The sequence below is a fragment of the Pyxicephalus adspersus genome, chromosome 8 (assembly GCF_032062135.1).
Source record: "Pyxicephalus adspersus chromosome 8, UCB_Pads_2.0, whole genome shotgun sequence".
In the NCBI taxonomy this organism is placed as follows: domain Eukaryota; kingdom Metazoa; phylum Chordata; class Amphibia; order Anura; family Pyxicephalidae; genus Pyxicephalus; species Pyxicephalus adspersus.
Genome location: NC_092865.1, coordinates 43,351,426 through 43,374,393, shown reverse-complemented (window position 1 = coordinate 43,374,393; position 22,968 = coordinate 43,351,426). Strand labels below are relative to the sequence as shown.

The 22,968-nt window shown below is 37.8% G+C and overlaps 1 protein-coding gene across 1 annotated transcript in view; it reads left to right on the top strand.

Annotated features, from left to right (window-relative positions):
• GUCY2C (guanylate cyclase 2C) overlaps positions 1-22,968 on the top strand; it is a 116,320-nt gene that overhangs the window by 5,755 nt on the left and 87,597 nt on the right. Inside the window, exons 2-8 of the mRNA XM_072420228.1 lie at positions 6,906-7,018; positions 7,096-7,163; positions 8,598-8,810; positions 11,331-11,449; positions 14,169-14,265; positions 15,291-15,405; positions 21,195-21,330. Of these exons, the coding sequence (XP_072276329.1) occupies positions 6,906-7,018; positions 7,096-7,163; positions 8,598-8,810; positions 11,331-11,449; positions 14,169-14,265; positions 15,291-15,405; positions 21,195-21,330 (861 nt within the window). The remainder of the gene's footprint in view (positions 1-6,905; positions 7,019-7,095; positions 7,164-8,597; positions 8,811-11,330; positions 11,450-14,168; positions 14,266-15,290; positions 15,406-21,194; positions 21,331-22,968) is intronic.

The window sequence follows — 22,968 nt, the reverse complement described above, 5'->3', positions numbered from 1 at the left end:
GAAAGCAATTTGGGAACATTACTGTGATTATGCAATTTTTTAGTCAATAAAAAACTAACTAGCATTCTCACTGATGCATGTTTGGGATCCTTTGCATCAGATACTCGTTTCATCTCTCCCTGCCACATCCACCTCTTTAATAAAAGTAATTATTCAAACAACGTGGACATCTGATACTACAGTCAATTCTTTTCCTTATCATCCTTTATCCCTATATTTTCCAATTTTCCTCTTTTTATCTATGATCTTGTCTGATTTTGCTTTGATCTTTTCTTTTCCTGTAAAATAGACTTTGGTTCTATTTATTTATTTAATAAACGTTTTGCCGTCTGGCCCACTTTCACAATTTGTGTTGCAATGTCAGGAATTGATCCATGGTAACACTCCCTACCATTTCTGGCTGTACCCTTTTCTGAACTAGGTAGCAGAGATCCTGCATTTGGGTGCTTGGAGATTTATTGGTATGCTTTTTTGGTAGGACCAGTGATGGACTCTTTGGGCCTGTACTATCACTGGGATATTCAAGCAAAAAAGGATTTCCAGCTTAAATTTTTCATAATCCTAGACAGCTTCTTCAGATCCAAAAAAAAGTATGCATGGCCTGATTCCCCTGTTAGAAATGGCTGAATGGGGGGGGCATAGCTAAGCATGGCGCCAAATGGCAGCATCCTGTGAGAGTTCTGGGAGAGAAGAATCACTCACCTGGCTCTGAAACACTCTCAGAGGTCACCCTCAGAGGTCGGGAATCAGTCCCACGCAGTCAGTATCCTCAGACCTGCAGTGTTTTTTCCAGTCAGCCGATTCAAACAGAGAACTTCATGCAGCCTCGAAAATGGAGCCACCAAACCTAGCCACATGTAATCTCCATGCAACTTTGAATTAAAAACAGGAATAGACGTAACTTTATAAGGCTGAGGGGAATACTGGAAGCCACAAAAGCACCTGATTTACAAGCCACAGAACAAACCATTCTTAACAAAATTCTAGACAGAGCCCCACCTCTAAACTGGTACTTGATAGAGTACACAGAGTGGGCTGAGCCACCCATTCCACCCCAGATCGCCCCAGAGATGTGATTTGCCGTGTACATTTATTTGCACAAAAAGAGGAAATAATGCAACATGTATAGAAACCAGGTCCACTGAAATTTGATAGGGCAACTATCCAACTACTGCTTGACCTCTCATACTTAACCTTACTCATTAGGAGAATTGTCCTCCGAAATCCACATCCAGGTCTGAAAGGCGAATAGCCACTTCTCCCTGCATTCCCACAGTCAAATACCAGATCTTTTCAGCTTCCTCTGCATTAACCAGATAGATGTACCAAACTGGCTTACCTTTCCAGATGATGCAGCAAGCTCTCGCATCCCTCAATCTACAAATTTTTGGCCTTCCAGGCGTTCCAATTGCTGACACCAACCTCTACAATCCACTGAATGATGACGTCACTTAAGCCACAGTTCTCAAGACACACTGAGAAACTGCCAGCCAGAATAGAAGCCCACCCGGAACAACGGCATTCATATGGCTTTTGAGTGTAGGCCTGTGCCTACTACTCCACATGGCTCTTTCAAAGTCCAAGAACGGTTCGTAAATGTACTGTCATACAATTGACGATTGTTCTTCATGTTTTAGCAAGTTTTTCTAGTTGAATACTTGAATGTATGTTAATATAACATTTCCACAGCTCCCCATGGGTTCTGAGTGATGGGGGGGGGGTCGCATCTTGGCTGACCTCACTGAATTGCGCCCGGGCCAGCCGACATGTGACTGTCACAGATTCCACAGGACCAGGGGACCTGTGCCCTCCTTAGTGTCACCCACCTTGCATTCCCCTGCTACCAGCACGAGCTCTGTTCAGGTACTAGAGTGTTCGGCAGGCGCACTTCACCTGCTGGCAGACATGGATGTCTTCAGGTCACACGGTCCATCTTTAACATGACCTTTGCTTTATAAGGAAGTGACTGGCAACAGAAAGTTGCCTGGAGAAGGAGTTCAGGTTTCTGCTGTTCCTGTTTGTGCCTCCTGTTCTTTACGTATTCGTGTACCGACCCCAGCTTGTTTCCTGACTTTTCCTGATTGCTACCTGCCCTTACCTTTGGCTTGTCTGACCATTCTCTTGCACCTTGCTTTGTTCCTGATAGCTAGTTAGCAGTCACCTGCCTTGGCGGGCACGGGGGCTGCAACATGGCAGCAGTTTGCAAAAAAACATTCTCATCTCTAGAGGCTTTGGAGAAGGCCGAGCTGTTGCTTAGACTCTGCTCCTCATGTACGTCTCCACCCACTGGGCTGGTGACACAGAGGGCCCACCCCGCGCTGTAGAGCCATGACGGTGATCCCTTACATTTTGTTCTTCATGTGGTCAACACTGTGCAGGTGTGCTTCTTGTGATATATTATGTTAATATATGCAGCTTACACATCGTCTTACTAGAAATTCTCTGCCTACTCAAAGCCAGTTCAGGCTCCAACCCCACTTAGGCCCCAGTGCATTCTGAGAAGTTTTTGTTGTTCACTCATAATCTTACCCATCCTTACAGGCCCCGCTCTCTTAAGGAGATCACCCCCTCCCCTCCACAACCCGATCTCTCTGAATTTCAAACTTTACCTCAAACAATTTAGGACATAATAGATGTATTCCAAGTTCTTTCATACAATGTAAAAGGCCTTCACTATCCATCCAAGAGGTCTATGATACTTAATGAACATGATCATGTTTGTTTAATTCAGGAAACACACTTAAAAAAAAGAAAAAGCAGATATCTGTATAGTTATCCTCTTCTGTCTTGACTCAAAATCTAGGGGGGGTTAGCATACAGGTGGTCAGATCTCCATCATGGTACTGCCAAGATAAGACTGATCCAGAAGGGTGATACCTATTTGTCAAAAAGTTAATCCAGAACAAACAATACATATTTGCTAGTCTTTACTTTCCAAATATCGGTCAGCTACATCTTTTAGAATAGAGGTCGGCAAACTCCAACCTTTAGGCTAGATACAAACTAGCTGGTAGTTTGTTCTGGCCTAAAGCCCGCTGGCCGATCCGGCAATTACTTTTATTCGAATTTTAGCTGATAGATGTTTGAAGAGTTCATCTCAGACCACTCCCTTGTGTTCGCAGATGTTCACCTACCTTCCCAGATCAGTTTTTCACGAAATTTGAGGCTTAACAAACAACTACTAAAAGAACCAGGGGTGTTAGCAAATGTAACCGCTGAACTCACAAACTTTTTCCCAACAAACGCTACACCTGATTTAAGCCCACTGACAGTATGGGAAGCTCATAAATGTTTTTTCTGTGGTATTCTGATCAAACACGTGGCTAGAATTAAAAAGGGTAAAGCGAAAAATATTGAAATTCTACTTTCCAGAATAGCTAGACTAGAATCCTCTCATAAACTCTTTCTAGAACAGTGGCAATTGAATCGGATGAGGCAAGAGAAATCCCTAATGTCACAAAAAGCAAAAATGGTTCTGTCAAAATGTCATTGAGCTTTCTACAAATATAGTTATAAGCCAGGACAATTACTGGCCAGGGCGTTTTGCAAACAGGCGGGCTCCTATAGCAAACTGAACCTTTTTTCTTCTCCTTCCTTGGTTTCTGTGACTTCCAAACAAGAACATATACAAACTTTACCTTCAATGCCCAGGGCTGCTGTTAGAGCCAGATTAGAAGCCCCTCTTGCGGTTGAGGAGTTATTGGCCACTCTATCAGAGGCAAAGTTCTAGGTCCTGACAGACTGACCATGCCTTATTATAAATCCTTTTACCAAATACTATCTACCCACTTCCTCAAAGCTTTCAATGCCAAACCAGAAGGAGAGACCGTACCAAAAGATACATTATGTGCTCAAAATAATGGTTATCGTTAAGGAGGGAAAAGACCCTAAACCATGCACGAACTACCCCCTAATCTCATTACTAAACTGTGATCCAAACTGTGGAGAGAACCAACCTACCAACATTGACCTAAACCTAGTCAGATTACCTAGTAAACCTAGTCAGACCATTACAAATGTACCTCAAGAAAATGGAAAAAGGAAGGAGAGTATGGTTGAAACTGTTTATATTGTACAATGTGATAGCACATATTTATTTTTTGTTGATTCTGATCTGTAAACATTGTTATGTCATGCGGAATGTACAAATTTGAAGAACAATGTTATTTTGTAAATATTCTTTGTTATATGATGTGTACTGACCTACTCTCTCAAAATAAATAAAGAATGTATATATAAAAATAAAAAAAAGAATTGACAGAATTAGGTTTGCCTAATATGATTTGCACTGGTCCTTTCACAGTGGAGTGCATTCAAATGTATATAGGAAAGTTACCGTATCATCATGTGGGGCCATTTTCTGCAGAAAGTGCTATGTTTGAACTGTTTGTCTGTCTCTGTCAATCAATTCTGTAATAGTGCTGTCACTTAAGCATGAGTCCTCCAGTCCCCCCTAACAACCTCTGCTTCAGTATGTCTGACCATCTTGGATATTCCTGCAATCTGAGTACTGGGCACCATGTCCTTATGTACTACTCACTGCCTGATATTTGCTGTGCTATGGGGGTCTTGATGCCTAGCATTTGTTTCTCACTGCAAGGTTTTGGGCTCCCGTTGGCCTGCAGTTATTTGTACCAAACACAGTATCGGCAATCCTATTCTGGCCACCATTTTGTAGGACAACAGTTTTCTATGTATGCCTAAAGCTTATGGTATATCGGCATCTTCTAAAAGTTTCAAGACATGTTCAACAGAGAGAGAGATTCAGTCCCAGGCTGCTGCCCAAACGATAAAATAAACATTAGCCATCTGGCTTCTGCTACCTCTCACTCTGTAGCACTATCTAAAAGGGAAAATGAAAAAAAGGGCACAATCCTTAGAAAAAAGAGGTTAAGTTACACTAACTTACACTAGTAGGAAATTTCACATGATTGAACAGTAATGAAGTGCAGCCTCCAGATACAGATTAGATACAGAGCTCTCTATTCCCATGGCCTGCTAGCCTAAATAACACACTTGTGTCTCACCTTGCACATGTGGAAAAGCCAGACATGGGTAATCAACCTTACAAACCTATTACTGACCAGCTTCAGGACCCTGGTTTTCTTCTTTTAGAAAAGCATAATAGAAGACAACCATGTCTTCTTTGGAGCCATATACATTTGGGTGCAATATATATACGATCACAAATGTTTCCCATCAAGTAACACCCAGTTACACAAGGTGTATATTATCTCAACAATTCATGTTGCTGAAAGTGCTCTATTTTTTATTTGTTTTTTGGTAAAATCATTTTTGGGGTTTAGTCAAAGTGTTACCTCAAGTGATTAAATTCTGTCTGTCAAAAATATGTTGTGGCACAGTAAATAAAGCATATTATGTTGGTTCAAAGACCGTAAATCAGGTGTGCTATGCATAAAGAGAATTGGCTTGGGTTCTACCTTACTATGTCCCTCCTACTGTCAGCAAAATGCCACAGGCAACATTTTTTGAGGAAAAGCCAAATTAATGTTTGTTTATCATGTATTCCTTGACTTGGTATTTGATATCATAGCTTCCAACATTTGAAAGTGCACAAAAGGGCATTTTTTTTTTGCCGTTTCCTATTGTGGGTGGGGGGTTCTGCAACACCCATATATTTTTGTTCTGAGCCGCACCGTACTACCAACGGCTAGGGAACAAAACCTTACTTGCTGCCCCCCTTTTACTACTACCAAAACCATACACCATCAACTTTACATTAAGGAGATGCCATACCGAGATGACTCTCCCACCTTTTTGACCACACTCCTAATGCTGCCCTCCAGGACCTAAACCACCATAGCGTTCAAACAATCACCTTCTGCTCCCAAGCGCCCCCACCGCATCATGGCCTGCTGAATACCCTCTCCTAAACCCAAACATCACATATCATTACCAATAGCAATAAAATGAACCCCATCTCCTCGCAAATATTGCCATGCCCCCACTTTAAATTCCTTGTGGCGATCAGCAAGCCACAATTACAGACAATAAAGCAACCTACTTTCTTATTCACCTTTATCCTGGCTTTACTAAGTCTCTCCATTGACCAAAGTAGTGCTAAGCAGCAAGAAACCACAGGAAGAAAGAAGAGAGAAACAGGAGGGGTTTTGTGTGTGGCCAAATGAAAGGCTTCTTTATATGAAGAAAAACATGTAATAATCACATAGATTGTATAATACAATTACTAATACACCTTAGTAATCTATAATTAAAGTATCAACATGAATTATATTAGTAAAAAATACAACAGTTAAGACATTAGTGTACATGTAAATTATGAATAGAATGGTATCCATTTCCACGTGTGTAGACTCTGGACGTTGTACCTATTCTAACTAGACATAGAATAGTTTTAGATAGTGACCCTTCTTCCAAGTCTCTAATCTTTGCCATACTAAATCAGGTTTTGAATTGCCTCATATTCAGTACAATCCATCCTTTTTTTTTTCTTTTTTTTTCTGATTCAGTGATTCTGATTCAATTTCATCTTTCTGACACAGAAAAACATTACCATAGCATGATGTTTTTCACCACAAAAAAACTGCCATTTTACCAGGCATTTGTATAATTTTTATATCCAGTTTATATACTTAAAAATTATATACTACCTTTTGAATGTCCAATAAAAATGCTAATGTTTTCCTTACCATGGTTCACCATGAGAAATGCATTTTCAGGGTGATTGGAACTATTAGGTATCACATGGTATGCTAATATAAAACTAATTTGAAATGCTCAAAGAGTAAGTTTTCTTGCGGATGGTTCATTATGTACCTTTCTTGTCTTATTGCTTTATATTGTATCGTGCAGTCTATTTGCTCCTCAATAAAATCTTTTTTTGAAGAATCTCAATATGAGCATATTTCCAATTTCTTAAACAGGAAAAGATGTTGTTTTAAACATAGACTATCAATTCTTCTCAACTGATCTCTACTTCACACAAGGATGTGTATCTAGTGGCTGTGAAGGAGTGGAAAAACTGAAGACTCTAAAAGTAAGTATTTCCTTAATTAGAGACATGACTTTTGTAAGAAGAATTAATGCTGACATATGTTAACTCTTTCTCCACAGCGAATGAATTTACTAGGCTGTGCAATTCTTGGTCCATCTTGTACCTATGCCACTTACCAGATACTTTCGTGAGTATGATAAACTTAAAATTAAATTTAATTGTGGCATAATAAGGCAATCACAGATTTTTAATTAAATGGAACGTGTTCTAGGAACATTTTTAGGCTGCCATCTCTGAACATTCCTTTAGCAAGCGGTAGTTGCTTGGCTGTTTTTTTTAAATCCAAACAATTTAATACTTTTGAGTCACTGATCTAAAAATGTATGCATATCAGGAATCCAATTTTTTCTGACTAAATGCTTGATCTTTTTAGGTCAGTGACATAGAAAGTACTGAATATAGCCAGAAAATATTGTTTTAGGTCATCTGGGGCAACCTACATATTTCTGAACATCTACATGTAGCTGAAAGTTAACATTGGATCAATAAGTTATAGGGCTGTGCATTTTTTTCAGCAAATTTCTGCTCTTACAACAAAGCAGGTTTTGCTGAACATTTCTTAGCTACATATTCCAAGAGTATAGTGTAACGCTGAAGTGATATATAAAGGTTGCATTCACACTTGTTTGTGTTTATTCTCTTGTAAAACAACAACTCATGCCATTTACCATAAATTCAAAGGCATCCTAAAGCGCAAATTGGCAGCAAAGAAATTCACATAACCCTTGGTGCACCAAAATGCATGCAAAGAAAATCATGTCAACAGTATAAAAATAATGTAAAATAAAATAAACACACAAGTGTATATGGGCCTTAAATCTTTTAAATAATCTTTTTAATACAATGGTCTGCTTAAAGTACAGTTTGAGAAAAAAATGGGGTGAATACTGTTTGTTCCTAAACTTTGCTGTCAGTGGGAGGGGCTTTACAGTATATAATTAAAAATAATTCTTCTACTTAGTTTATACAAAGTACACATAAGTCAAAGTTATTATAATACCCACAGCTCACTTTTCTCCCCTGCACTCCTTGTACTCAGCTTACCTCCACCCCTTGCACCCTTTGTACACAGGTTCCCTGCATTCCCTATAAACAGATTATCTGGAACCTCTTTTCTAACTCACCTGCTACCTCATTTCCAACTCATTTGCACCCTTGTGCACTGTTAGACTTGTCTACGTATGCATTTTTTACCTAGGACCGCACACACAATGCTGGTCCTAAGTTTCCAGTTAGATAAACACTGTCAGGGTACAAGAATGGGCCTGGCTGCAGAAAGGTGGAAACAGTTGGTCATTTGAGCGAATGAAACAGCCAATGGCAATGCACACAATTTATTGATAGTTAGGTAGCAATAACTACCTTCCCAATAGTCTTCTACTGTACTGCAGAACTACCGCACCTTTATGCATCTTGATGACATAAAGGAGTAGTGTTATGTAGTACAACAGGAGGGAACAATGGCAGGGCAGAAAGCATTTGAAATAAAGATATATATATTCATTTAAGTTTGGATATGTATTGTTTCCTGATAATTAATAATATTATTTCTTTTAACTAGGCTAAAAAATACTTTTGGTGTCCCACTACTTTCAGCAGGAAGCTTCGGTCTGTCTTGTGATTACAAACAGAATCTGACTCGCATTTTAATTCCAGCCAGAAAGATAACCTATTTCTTTTATGAGTTCTGGAAATATAGTGGATATTCAATAAAGCCAGTGTGGAATACAGTATACATATATAAAAGGGATGGTCATGCAGAGTCCTGCTACTGGTAAGTAACAATGACATTTCTGAAACACTGACATTTTTGTCTTGTGATAAACTTATAATAGCATTATTAGCATTGTATGCCTGTGTGCCAACAGTTTAAACAAAACTCTTTTAACAGATAAATAATAAAATGTGCCTGTTGATTGAATGGGTCAAATACAGAAGTGGTTGCCTATGAAGACAAGAGTGAGTAATGCAGAGGTGTGTCCAGGATGGACGCAATTCTGACAATTTTAACATCCCATAAGGAGGAGAGTCATCTCCCCCTGTTCTATGGGGTAGTGCTCCAGAACGCAGCAATCAAGGGGAGGATACTGGGGCTGATGTATGGGTTGCTTATTCTTCACTACATACAACTATATGGAGACATTATTTGATAACAAATGGGATCTGATAAAGCGTATAATTTCCGTGAAACGAGTCATTATTATAAATATTCATCAAATGACAATGCTTTTGTATCGCTGGTGATGTGAAATACCCTTTGTTGCATTGTATATGAAATTTCATGCACGAAAAAATCCTTTTTAAATATTCATGTTGTCTAAATTATAATAAACTATATATGTGAATTTTGAAAAAAACCTTTGTGTCCCTAAACTGCCTTTGAAACTGCCTTTGGGACTAATTTATTTTGATGTTTAAAAATGCATATTGGAGTAGTGGCACCAGTCCTAAAAGGGTGCATAGGCTCAGTTGTGGAAGGTCCAAAAGTGTGCATCAATGTGGTGGCAGCTGAGATGCAAGCTGGTCCCGCGTGGCACTTGCAAAAAAAAATGTTCTCATGTGCAGTGGTGGTGGGCAAAGGAAGAGTGTGCTGTCAGGTAGGTGTAAAGTTAAGAAATGTGTAGTGGTGGCAGGTGCATAAGAGCAAGTCAATGAAGTGGTAAAGAGTGCAAAAGGGGGCATGTGGGTGTAGTAAAGAGTGCCACTGCAGTGGTGATAGGTGTAGAAAGGCAAACTGGTGCATTGGTGGCATGTGCTCAAAATTGTGCCTATACAGTTGGCAGAAAAGAATGTGTTGGTTGGTTGTTGGTGTGAAATGTTGTAGTGGTGATGGTGCACATTGGTGGAGACGGAACAAATAATTAAATATTTTACAATGTAAACACAATGGGCCTGATTTTTTAACCTCCCTAGCGGTAACCCCGAGAGTGACTCGCCGAGGGATGCGTACGCGAACGCCGGGTGCTCTAATTCTTTCCGAACTTCCGTACTTCCATGCAAAAAGTGTTACATTTTTTGCATCGCCGGGAGAAGAAGGAAGAGGACAGACGTGTCCGGAGGAGCTGCGGGGACCGGGTAAGTATTTTCTTTCAGTTGTAATCCGATTGTCATACAATGTATGAAAATCGGATTGCAATATAACATATTTTTAACCACCTGAGAAAAGTTCGGGTTTAACACTTTTTGCAAGTGTTTTTATCCCGAACTAAGTTGGTTTTAATGCCCAGGTGGTTAATATATGGATTTTTTAATTTATTCAATTTATTGTTTTTAAATGATTTTGTGTTTCAAACTTTATTATACTCATACTATTTATATTATACTGTAAAATATATTTTTATGAAAAACAATGTACCGCTTTTAGACATATAAAACCGGAAAGAAATGAACAGCTAGGGAGGTTAAAGCTCTCCAAGGCTGGAGAGGATACATTTTCATCAGTGAACCTGGGTGATTCAGAAAACCTGGAATGGACTTCTTAAAGTCCAGCAAAACCTGGAATGGACTTCTTAAACTCATTTGTCATTTGTTAGCAAATGTTTTCAGTCATGGACCAGATCAATTCCAGATTTTTTGAATCACCCAGGTTCACCAATAAAAGTGTATCCTCTCCAGTCTTGGAGAGCTTTAATACATTAGGCCTAATGGGACTACATGGAGAATAAAAGAATCCAGAGGAATAAAGCAAATATCAGTGCATACTTCTTGTGGAGTTGCAATTGCAGGTGGCAATTGGTAAATAATGACATAGGTAAATAAGATTAATTACACACTTCCATGGTATTTGCAGTTAATTAGAACCCAGTTGCAAATGCACAATCTTTGCTGGCCCAATAAATATTCTGAGGGAAATCACTGAAGAAGATATAAATGAGTCACTTTTAATGGTTACTAAGAACAAAGTTACAATTAAAGGCGGTTGTTCTATGTTCACATTTATTGTATCCATAATGTGCTCAGGAACTAGGGCTGAATGACTTTTAGAGAATGCCACTGTATAGATAGATTGCAGACAAATTCAGTATTTCCTTCTACCTTTTTTACTTTTGTTTTTTACTTTTGTGCTAACATTTAATCTAGAGACTAGGGATTTGTTTAAATATGTTCTTTAACACAAAACTAACACATTTAAATACAAACAAAAACAAATTGCCCATAATTGTTTTTGGAGATACACAAAACAAAACAGATCTTGATGCTAAGAGTATTTGTAGAAAAAAAGGCGTCATAGGCCAAGAACACATAAATATGTATTATTATTATTACAAATAATCTTTTTTTTTCAAATTTACAGGTATATTAATGCATTGGAGCCTACTGTTTCCTATTTCACAGGAGCCTTGAATTTCAGACAAATTTTGAAAGAACATGAAGTAAAAAAAGTTATAGAAAATCCAAACCGGAAAAGCAATGGTATAGAGCTATCAAGTTTTATTTTTTCCTAGAGGGCTATTGTTGTTTGTTTCTGTGTTGCTTATAATACATGGGCTTATTTATTTTCTAATGAAAAGGAGTGTTTCTTTTCCAAAAACATTGCAAATTTTATGTGTATGTATAGTAGTGTGTCAAAGGATTACATGCATATTTACTGCATGGATGTGCACTGGGAGCTCCTCCAAAGGACATGTATTACTTGATATTACAGAATAAGAAACAAGCATAGCAACAAGCACCCTCTAATCCAAACTCACACCACACACATTTTTTACGCTTGTGAGAAACCTAAATGTTCTATAATGTTTTTGTTTTTTGTTTTTTCGTTTTTGCCATCCTCTGGATCGTCTGGTCTTATAAGTTTCTATCTGGAATATGCAGGTTTTTAAATATTTTTCATTATTTCCTTAGTGGGAAACTTAATAGACATCAGATTCATGCTTTCTTTAGAGCAAAAAACAGCTCAATACTTTTATATTAATTATTCTCAGGCAGAAAGTACAAATATAATGAAAAATATAGGGTTACAAAAATCAAAAGATAGAGCAAACAGACACAGTTTACATTACATATACAAACAGTAATAAATAAAAGGAAATACAAATTTATAGAAAACAGTATTTTTTCTTCTCCTGGGTGTGAGTATTTTGTAAACTGTCTCTTTTTTGTTTCAAAAACAATATAGCTTCTGTCAACATATTATTAAACAAAACATAAAAGGCAGCCTACAACAGTTAAGCAAGGTGGTTGTAGAGTCTTCTGTACCTCATGTATATCTCCACTCTACATTTCTTCCTTATTTAAAGTACACAGGCCTTTGGTCCTATACTTAGTCTTAGGTCTATGAAGCAACTTCCTGGTCTAAAGTTTTCTTTGGGAATTACTTTCTTTTTTACTTTTTTATTTTTAACGTATTTTGTTCATTCTTTAACTTTTATAGTAATCTCCTAGATTGTAATCTCTGTAATAGATTACAGAGGAGAGAGTCGGGTTAGTGGAATACCAGAGAGCAGGGTACAGTTGTCCAGACGAGATATAATAATAGCGTGTACAAGGAGTTTGGTGGTCTCTAGGGACAGGTAGGGGCGGATTTTGGAGATGTTGTGCAAGTGAAATGACAGAACCTGGGAATGTTCTGAATATGAGGGGTAAATGAGAGGGCAGAGTTGAAGGTGACACCAATACAATGTGCCTGAGGGGAGGGCCGAATAACAGTGTTGTTAACAGTTAGAAATATGTCATAGGGTGATTCAGAATTTTAGGGGGGAAGATGATGAGTTCTGTTTTATCCAGGTTAGGTTTCAGGAATCGGTCAGACATCCATGATGAGATGGCCATCAGGCAACATGAAACCATATCCAGGACTAAGGGAGACAAGTCAGGGGTGGACAGATAGGTTTGAGTGTCATCAGCATACAGATGGTACTGTAAACCAAAGGAGGATATGAGACTACCGAGAGAGGAGGTGTACAGAGAAAAGAGAACCGGTCCAAGAACTGACCCTTGGGGAACACCAACAGGAAGGAGAGTGGGAGAGGAGAAATTACCATTGAAAGAAACTTGAAAGGAGCGGACAGACAGATAGGAAGCAAACTAAGAGAGAGCAGTGTCACAGATACCAATGGAGCGCATGATTTGTATTAGAAGGGGATGATCAACTGTGTCAAAAGCAGAGGAAAGATCAAGGAGAAGGAGCAGGGAAAAGTTGCCTTGAGACTTAGCTCTGATGAGGTCATTGGCCACTTTAGTAAGGGCTATTTTGGTGGTGTGGGCAGCTCAAAAGCCAGACTGGAGAGTGTCAAAGAGAGAGTTGGTGTTCAGGTGATCGAGTCTTTCATAGACAAGGTGCTCAAGAAGTTTGACAACATATGGGAGAAGGGAGATAGGATGGTAGCTAGACGCTAGGGAGGGGTCTGTAGAGGGTTTCTTCAGGAGAGGGAGAATAATGGCATGTTTGAAAGTGGAGGGGTAGATACCAGTAGAACGGGAGAGGTTAAATAGTTGGGTTAGTGCAGGGGCCAGGGTGGAGGAATGGGCATGAAGTAGATCAGAGGGAATTAGGTCAAGCAGACAGGTAGTAGATGGAGATGAGAGAAGAGAGGAGACTTCATCATCCATTCATCCAACCATTCATTCCAGTTCCTCAGACTTTTGTTATGCTGTCACATATTTTTTAGAGTTAAAAACTGTTTTAGAATTTATCCCTTGTAATAAATACGCAGTTTTCAATTTTTTTTTTTTTTCAACCTGACCAACTAACTATGTAACTTAAAACTTAAACTTAACTTAAAAATCCTTTTGTCTGGCTTCATACAATTTTAAAACTCACATTTTGAATACATTTAGAAAATGCAACTATTCAGCATACATGAATGTTCTGGCTCTTTTACAAAGCAGTTACACAAGGAACAGGAAGACAACCCTGGAGCTCTTCATCAAAAACAAATTGCTGTAGCAAAAGAAACTGATATGTATTGTATTGATAGGTTTATATCTACTTGACATAATTACTTATTGCGCTATTAATTGAAGATAGAACGCAAGAGCTTTTTCTTGCCCTGTAACTTTTCTAAGTTATGTATAAAGGAAGAAAGTTACAACAGAATGGAACATTGGTTCCATTTACAAACATTTTATATCTATTTTAAAGTGATGGTGATGATATTTTGTAAATAAACATTTTAATTTTGTCTTTCAGTGCTTCTTATGTGTGGCTCACCTTCAGATGTTAAAAACTTGACAGCAAAAGTAGTGTTTCCTGCAGACATGGTTATAATTCTTATCGACATATTTAAGTAAGTACTTATTTAGTATGAAATATTTGTTCTTTACAAATTCTAGTACTTTTTATGAGAAAAAAAGTTGTAGTAAGCACTGCTGATTACTGAAATAATTTTTAATCAGTTGAAAAAACAATGAGGGGATTAAATCCTCTATTCTTCCATTATTGTTGCAAGTGAATCTTTGCTCCTTTAACTGATCAACTGCACTGGGCATTTTTACACTTGTGCCAGCAGAGGGAGTGCTTCTGAGGAATACTCTGGTTCTCTGGGGTAAAAGGGCAGCTCTTAGGGGATCACATAATTGAGACCAGGAAGTGACCAGCAGACAAGATTCCAGAACAGGGCTGCTGCTACTGCTAGCTGCAGAAAAATGTGAGGTGGGCGACACAGACAGCAGCACAGATCCCCTGGTCATGCAGGGATCTGTGACAATCATATGCTAAGCTCTTGTGAAGAAACAGTGGTAGCTGACTGATCCTTTCCATATATCAGTCACTTTTTGCCTTTGTACTGAATATATTGAAAAATATCCTTCAATGGTGCTTTTGTTAAAAATTCATATAAGCACAATAAAAAATAAACATACTCAGAACTCTAAGAGTTGACATGACTGTAAAGAACTGAAAGCAGATCTGAAATTATCATAAAAAATAAATACATAGAAGAGTGTTGTGGTCTCTGATTACAGTAAGAATCTTTAATCATTACTCTGAATCTGGAATCTGGAATCCACTTCTCTGTCAATTAACATATTTCATTTTCTAAGCCTATATATCTTAATTTACAGTCTGTGTGGCACTGCGTCGAATGTATTTGTAAAGTTTAAGAATACTATATGAACTGTTATTTCATTATATTACTTCCTTATGAAAAGACAGAAGATTTGTTTAGCCTATAGTCATGAACATATGTGTATGTGTGCAATATAAGTAAACAGGCAACTATAAATACAGACATGTTAAATATATGTGTTTTCTATTCACTAAAAAGCATTATTCATTCAAGCACTGACAGTTTTTTTTGTTTTTTTTTAACAGTCCGGTGTACTATGAAAATAGTAGTTCTGAGCCGCATATGAGAAATGTGTTGGTGCTAACATTGCCTCAGTCTAATTTCAGCGAATTGTCAAACAATTCAAATACCAACCAGGTGGTAAGTCACAGCAACCTATCTAAAAAGTACTTTATGAAGAGCGAATGGTTATATGGAAAAAACATTACTTAAGTAAAATATGCTGTACAGCTCTGCTAACCTCAACCATCCATCTATGTGCAGGCAAGAATACTGTTTTATAAATTCCCTTTGCTAATTGAAATATCCCTTGCAAACAGAAAAGTCACTTTGCTAAATTAACAGTCTATATTTATTAACTTTTTTTTAGTAAGTCTCTGTTATCACACAGCATTTATTGGCCACACTCCTCCAGAGGATGCTCTGGGATAAGCGGTGGCTGATTGACTTCCCTCTGAATGCCTTTATATGTCAGTGACAAAATGTTAGTCCCATCGCATTTGGCAGGCCCAGCTGCATTATGCTAACCATATTTTTTAGCAGTTTGGATGTTCTTCTCTGATAAATAATGTAATAACAGACATTCCTCCCACTGATCCCCAAAAACCTAATTTTATCAAGGGCTCCCTATAACTGAATATTAGTAGTTCTTTTAGGGTAAAGGTTTAGAAAGGCTGACCTAGACATATAATTGAAATATGTTTGTAAATAATAACCCATAAACACCAAAATAGGCATTAAAAGAGTTGCATGCACTGTTTTATATTGTACAGCCCCCATCATATCAACCTACAAGAAAAAATACAATTTGAATTCAAACAGCACCCATAGATCTTGTTGCTTGATCAGTCAGTAATCAACCAAAAGTCTCAATGAACATAGGTGAAATGTGTCATCTGCAGATACCCCGTTTAAACCAAGATGAAAGAAAGCAAAATCTTGAATGGGTTTCCTGGGATGATAATTGCTAATGTTTACATGAGGTAAGGCCAGTACCAGGAAATTCTGATTAGTAGGGATTGGTAAATTGGCACTGAGGGACATTTAATTCTTCCTATACATTTTTACATCATTTATTCAAATCAAATCACTTATTTGAAATGGAAAGCTGGTACCGTTGCCAAAGCAAAAAATAAAACAGGTGAAAAGCCTTTTAACCTGATAAATAGTTGATAATATTTGACAGTTGACAAACTCAATATTTATTTTAGGTTAGGAGAGGGACCCCAACTATACATTCCATCAAGTTACCATATCCCAAAATTAAATATATATGAAAGAGTTGGAGCCTTATAAGAAAAGTATTGCCAGAAAGAGCCGGATTTTTCAGGTACCAACACAATAAAATAATTATTTCTTTAAAAAGCACATTATTCCTATTGTTACATAGCTTTAAACTAGATCAACAATAAAAGTGACATAAAAACATCTTCCAATAGGTGAGTTTTACCAGGGCCTGTGTGGCAAAGACACTGCTACCAAACAAATTAAGTTTAAATATCTATGAAATCTCAGAACAGGTTGAATCAAATTGGTCACTCAACGTGTTTCGCAGAACTAGTCTGCTTCTTCAGGAGAGTTTTCTTTGTAAATTGGGTAGCGTATATCCAAAAAGATATATATATATATATATATAAATATATATATATATATATATAGGTAGGTAGAGGGAGAATTGTATATTTAGAAAACTATTTACTGATTTTTTTAAATATAAATAATATGGACCTAGTTGTAACCTTACTTTCAATCTCTTTTTAAATATGTAGCAATTATATGTATTTAAACTAAATTAATCCTTTAAACCACTAAATTTTCTGCACAGAGCAGGCTGGAATGGAGTAGGCAAAAGAAGGACAGCACCCTGCCTCCTTTACCTGGCCTCCCTTCAACACTCCATTCTATCCTATTCTGTTTAGAACAGGCTATATTAGAGTAGGTGAGGGGCACCCTAATCTAACACAGCATCTCTCCAACCACTCCATTCTATCTTACTCTGTACAGTGCTGTCTAGAATGAAGTGGGCGAGAGGAGGAAAGCACACAACCTCTCTTCAACCACTCCATTCTATACTATTCTGCACAGAGAAGACTAGAATAGAGTGGTCAAGAGAATGATAGCAGTTTGCTTTCCATAACTCACCATATTTTACGCCACCTCTCTTCAACCACTCTATTCCATCTCATTTTGTACAGAGTAGGTCATAATGGAGTGGGCAAAAGGAGGACAGCATTTTTCCTCCCTTACCTGACCACATTTCATTCAGCCTCCCTCCCTCCAATCCCTTCATTTTCCTTCTATCCTTTTCTGTACAAAACAGGCAAGAATGGAATGGCAGAAAGGACTGCATTTTGCCACTTTTACTTCATCACATTTCACTCTACCTCTATCCAACTGCTTTATTCTATCCTGTTCTGTACAGAGCAGTCTGGAATGGAGTGGGAGAGAGAAGTACAGCACTTTGCCTCATTCACCTCACTGCATTTTATTTGGGCTTTCTCCGATGAAATACAATATACTGCAATCTAGATCATTCAGCACAGAATGTGCTAGAATGGAGTTGTTGCATGGATGAAATTAATTAGCATAGTTTAACTCACCCCACTGTACCATGCTAGAATGTACTGTGTCCAAAATGATCTAAAAGTTAACTTTATATATTTATATAAAGTGCCTTATGTATAGTGCAGTGTTTGCCAACCTTTCTAACATGGGGGAACCCTTTGAAACAACTTCTTCAGGTCTTCAGTGTACCCCTACTACAATTACTATATCCACATCTCCAACCTTGGTGATCCAATAGACACATATTAGAATTCTAAAAAGTCAACTATTATATGTGGCAATAGTTTTCAATTCAGCACTAAGAATTATTGTAAGTACGATAAAAAAAGCAGCAGTTATGTGCACACACACATACTATATAAAAATTCATATACAGTAAAAACCTTTTCGCAATAGTAAAAAAAAAAATGCTTTATTAAGATCCTGTATAAAACACAGGATCCTGTATAAAACACAGAATTTATAGGTTACTGAACCTATAAATTTTAAAATAGCTAAATAAATCAAGAAACAGCAAAATTATTAATGAAGTATATAGGCGAGAACTGTCGCCAAAAAAAAAAAAAATTTCACTGTCCATAAAATAACATATTTATACACACCATATGCACGACTTGGACAGACGTGTGTGTTACTGTTGTATGATAAACTCTTCTTCGTGAACCCCTACTTGTGAACCTAATGTTGGAAACCCTCCTTAGACATACAACAATAGAGGCTAGAGTTATTTTTTAATGCCTGCATCTAACAGCACATAAAGTCTTCCCCTACCAGGAATCTTCTATCATCACCTAACTCAGTAGTATATTCATCCAGATTATCAATTTATGCCAATATATTAATATTATATTATTACAACATTAACTGTAAGAGGTGGGATTCTGTATCTTTAGGTTTCATAAAACTAACCTGAGTATATTTCACTGGTATGCCATTTTTTTTAATGTTGCTATAGGTATTTTTCTGTCCATGTTTATGCATTGTGTTTTAGTATTTTGCTTTGCTAAACACTATAACCCATCCAAGCTGAATTCCTGAATGCTGAAAGTAGAAATAGTGAAACCTCCTCTCCTGAACACTACAATTGACGTAGCAGGTGAGACAGACCTTGCTAAAAGGGCAGAATAATAACTGTACTGTACTGTATTAGTCTAAGGACTAATATCTGTTACAAAAATCACCAGCATTACTTGCACCCTCATACCTATAATTAGATATAAAATTAGGGCTATACCTATAAAAACATAAAGAATATTTTTTTCATATCCCTAGAAAAAAAGCAAGGGTTGATTTCTGCCTCAATTCCTCTCCTGCAACCCCACATCACACCCCAAGGCACTATCCTGCACCCCAGGTTACACCCTATACCCCGTCCTTTAAACCCCAGATCAAATTCCAGGCCCTCTCCAGAATCCCCCAGGTTACACCACCATGCACTGTTAAACAACCAGATCCCACGCTATGTCCTCTCTTGCACCCCTGCCAGATGCCACCTCTCATTGCATCCCACCTCCAGGTGCTCCCTTACGCCACCAGACTCCCCCCAGTGAACTCTTTTGCACCCCTAGATTGTATCCCCCTTATCTGCTCTCCTGCATTGCCTATGTGCCCTCCTGCACCTCCAGATCCCACCTCCATGCTTTCTTGTATCCCCATATCGCACCCCTTGTGCTCTCTTGCATCTGCAAATCCCACCTCCCTATTTTTTCCTGCACCCCCATATACCACTCCCCCACACTCAGCTCCCACTACTATGTGCACTCGTACACCCCCCAGATTCCACCCCTCCATGCCCTCTCATCCCACACCCCCAGATCCCAAACCTCAGGCACTCTCTCTCAGCCTGGAAGATTAGCAGGAGGAAATATCTGAGAGAATTCTGATACCCTGTTAAATTATAGTTTATTGGTCTAAAATTTGTATTCAAATCCTTTAGCAATAATTCATCAGGATGGAGCCATGAATGACGTTGGGCAGCTGATGTACCCGGCCGTTCACAACGAGCAAGGATTATCTTGCATGTGTACATAGGTCCTGATTTATTAAAGCTCTCCAAAGCCGGAGAGAATACACTTTCATCGGTAAAGCTGGGTGATCCAGAAAACGCGGAATGCATTTCTTCAAAGTCATTTGCTGTTTGCTACCAAATGTTTTGAATCCTACACCAGATCTACTCCAGGTTTGCTGGATCACCCAGCTTCACTGAGGAAAATATATTCTCTTCAGCTTTTGAGAGCTTTAATAAATCAGGCTCATAGTCTTAGTCTGTTGCCCTGTGGAGTATACAATTCAGGACTCTTATTTTTACTTACAAAACCCTCTAAAGTCTTATTTTCTCCTACATAGCTAAACTATTATCCAGACGCCATCCTAAACCCACCCATTGCTATACTAACATCATCCCCCCTCTCATCCTCTCCAGTCATCTCTGCTTAGTTTTGCATACAGGATTTCTCTTTCATTTCTCTTTCTTTGGGCCCTCCCACAATCTGTTTGGTATTCACCCTATCTTTACATACAGAGTAAATTTGATAGATATGTAATGTAATACAGTTTCATGGGTCAGTTCAATGCCTTTAGCATTTGCATTACAGGATTATTCATATTTTTCAATGAAGAAGCTGTAACCAGAGCCCATAAGTCATGGCTGACTAACTAGCAGCAACACTAGTACAACCTGCAGATCAATGGCAGCCTAATGTAAAAATGCATCCCTTCTACCCACCTTTCCTCCTGGCAGGGGTGTCCAAATCACAGCGAATCCTTTACCTTAGATGGCATTTTTGTGATAAAGTAACAGTGGTGTGTGCCTTATGGGCATGACATGACACATACATCTTTCGAGAATAGTTTGCAAATGTAAACAAAGTACAGGAGGCACCGTAAGGCTTGCAGCAGGCTGGAGAAGTAGACAAGCATTTAACATTGCCAAAGAAATTATGAAAGTGCAACCAGCCAGGCCTAGTATTCTGTTGAGGAAACACAAGCTTTACATGTATTACAATCCAGCAAACCTTAATTTCTTCAGTATTCAGTGTTTTTAAGTTCGACATATGTTATATAGAGGAAATGAGTGCTGCTTATGTTATATAGACGTAATAGTGTCTGCACTTATTGTACAGGGGAAACAGTGGCTGCATCTTATATATGGGAAAATGCAGGATGCACCAATGATACCTATCAGTACGCTAAAACCAAAACAGTTTTTTTTCTCCCATGCTTGGTTCATATAATATTAGAACTGACAAAGTAACAATTTGCTTTTAACAGCATTGTAGTTATGAACTATTAGGGTTGGTCATTTCTAAGAGAATAATTTGAATTGTTATTGCAATTAAATTTCAAAGTGTGTTTTCCAATTTTAGCTAAAAGATGACTATGCTGCTGGTTATTTGGATGCGGTTCTCCTCTTTGGCCATGTTTTGAAGATGTTTCTTAGTACTCAAGATGTGAATGCAAACTTCAGCTTCATAGATCAGTTTCGGAACATTTCTATTCAAGGTCAGCTGTCACAGTAAATCTGCAAAATACATGCATAGTTCAAAGTATAAACATTTATAATTTAGAACAATGCTTTTTTTTCATAAATTACAGTTTAAGTCAAAAAATATGTTTTTAAAGCATTTAAAGCAAAAAAAAATGAATATAGTTTTTGTGAATAAATATTAGTTTGGTTGTGAAAACATGTTTTAAAGCTGGTACAGATTACAATTTACCCTTTGCTTTCAACATGTTTCCACAGGTCCCTATGCCCAACCTTTTAGCAATTTTGGTTACAACATTATGTTCCGGGGATTTGCAAAATTATTCAGAAAATTAATTTATAAATTTAAGATTAGTTTACCTTTTATCAATCCATGTCTTTAAAAAAATGTGTAATATGTTCCCACAAGTTACACTGAGCACGCTCTTACCCCTATATTTTTTTTTTTATGTAAGTTTTTATTGAAAGATTTTAATAGACAAAGTTACAATAAAAAGAAGAAGTAGAAAAAAACACAAGCAGAAGAAGTTGTACAAACCCATACAGCATAGAGGCATACATATGAGGGCTGGAAAAATGTTGAGCAATTTCAATGAAAATGTGCTGGGATATTGTTACATAAAGAGATATCACATTGTATACATAGCCTACATCGAGAATGTTCAATGTGTGTTGCATCTTCGTGGGCCTAGGGACCATCATAAAGCTAAAAAAAACAAATATCCAAAAAGTATGGAAGGACAGGCCTGTAGTCAGACAAATATAAGTATGTATACATTGCCAGTTTTTACAGAACTCTGTTATTATTCAAATATAAACAGTGTACAAACTATAAGTGGTCCAGCCCTATCTACTATTGAAGGGGATGCACACAAATATAGCCATATGAAAGAAAAGAGGAAAATTCTAGCAAAGGAGGAATTGGGAATGGGACTAACAAGTACAAAAGTAAAAAAAGGTAGTAAGAATAATAAAGAGGAGGAGGGGACATGAGGTTACAAAGATGTATGTTCACATGTTAATAACAAATTCATCCAGAACCATATGCATTGGGGATAATATTGTTCCCATATGGACCATATCTCGTGGTGATTTTCTAAACAATTCTGAATTCTGTCTGGTAATAAGTGCATCTGCCTAATATCCGGTAGTAGTCTGTAAGTAAGTAGTAAATTTCCACTTTAGGGTAATTAGGCTGTGAAAACATGACCTCTCTCATGTCTAAAGGATCTCTGGATTTCATTATCTGGAATATGGTAATTTGACTAGTGGTTAAACTTGATTGACCTATGTCTTTTTTTTTTTAACCTAACTAAGTAACTATGTGCTACTGGCAAGATATGTTAGTAAGTCCCCTCAAATCTGGGTTGACATTAGATGAAAGAGAAGCTGGTCCAATGTCCCTCCTGAGTTATGCATGGGCATGACCATAGAAAATGGAATAAGGATCCAATTGCCTGTCCACAACACCAACAAAGGTTACTCACTGTGGGATATGTAAAGTGTAATCTATCTTTGTGCCATTATTTTGTATATATTCACACGGTGAATAGTGCACCAAGAACTGGATACCAGGAGCTGGATACCAGATTATATTACAAATCTTTAATGGGATGGGCCTGATCAAAGCTATCTCCCATTTATTGATGATGGGG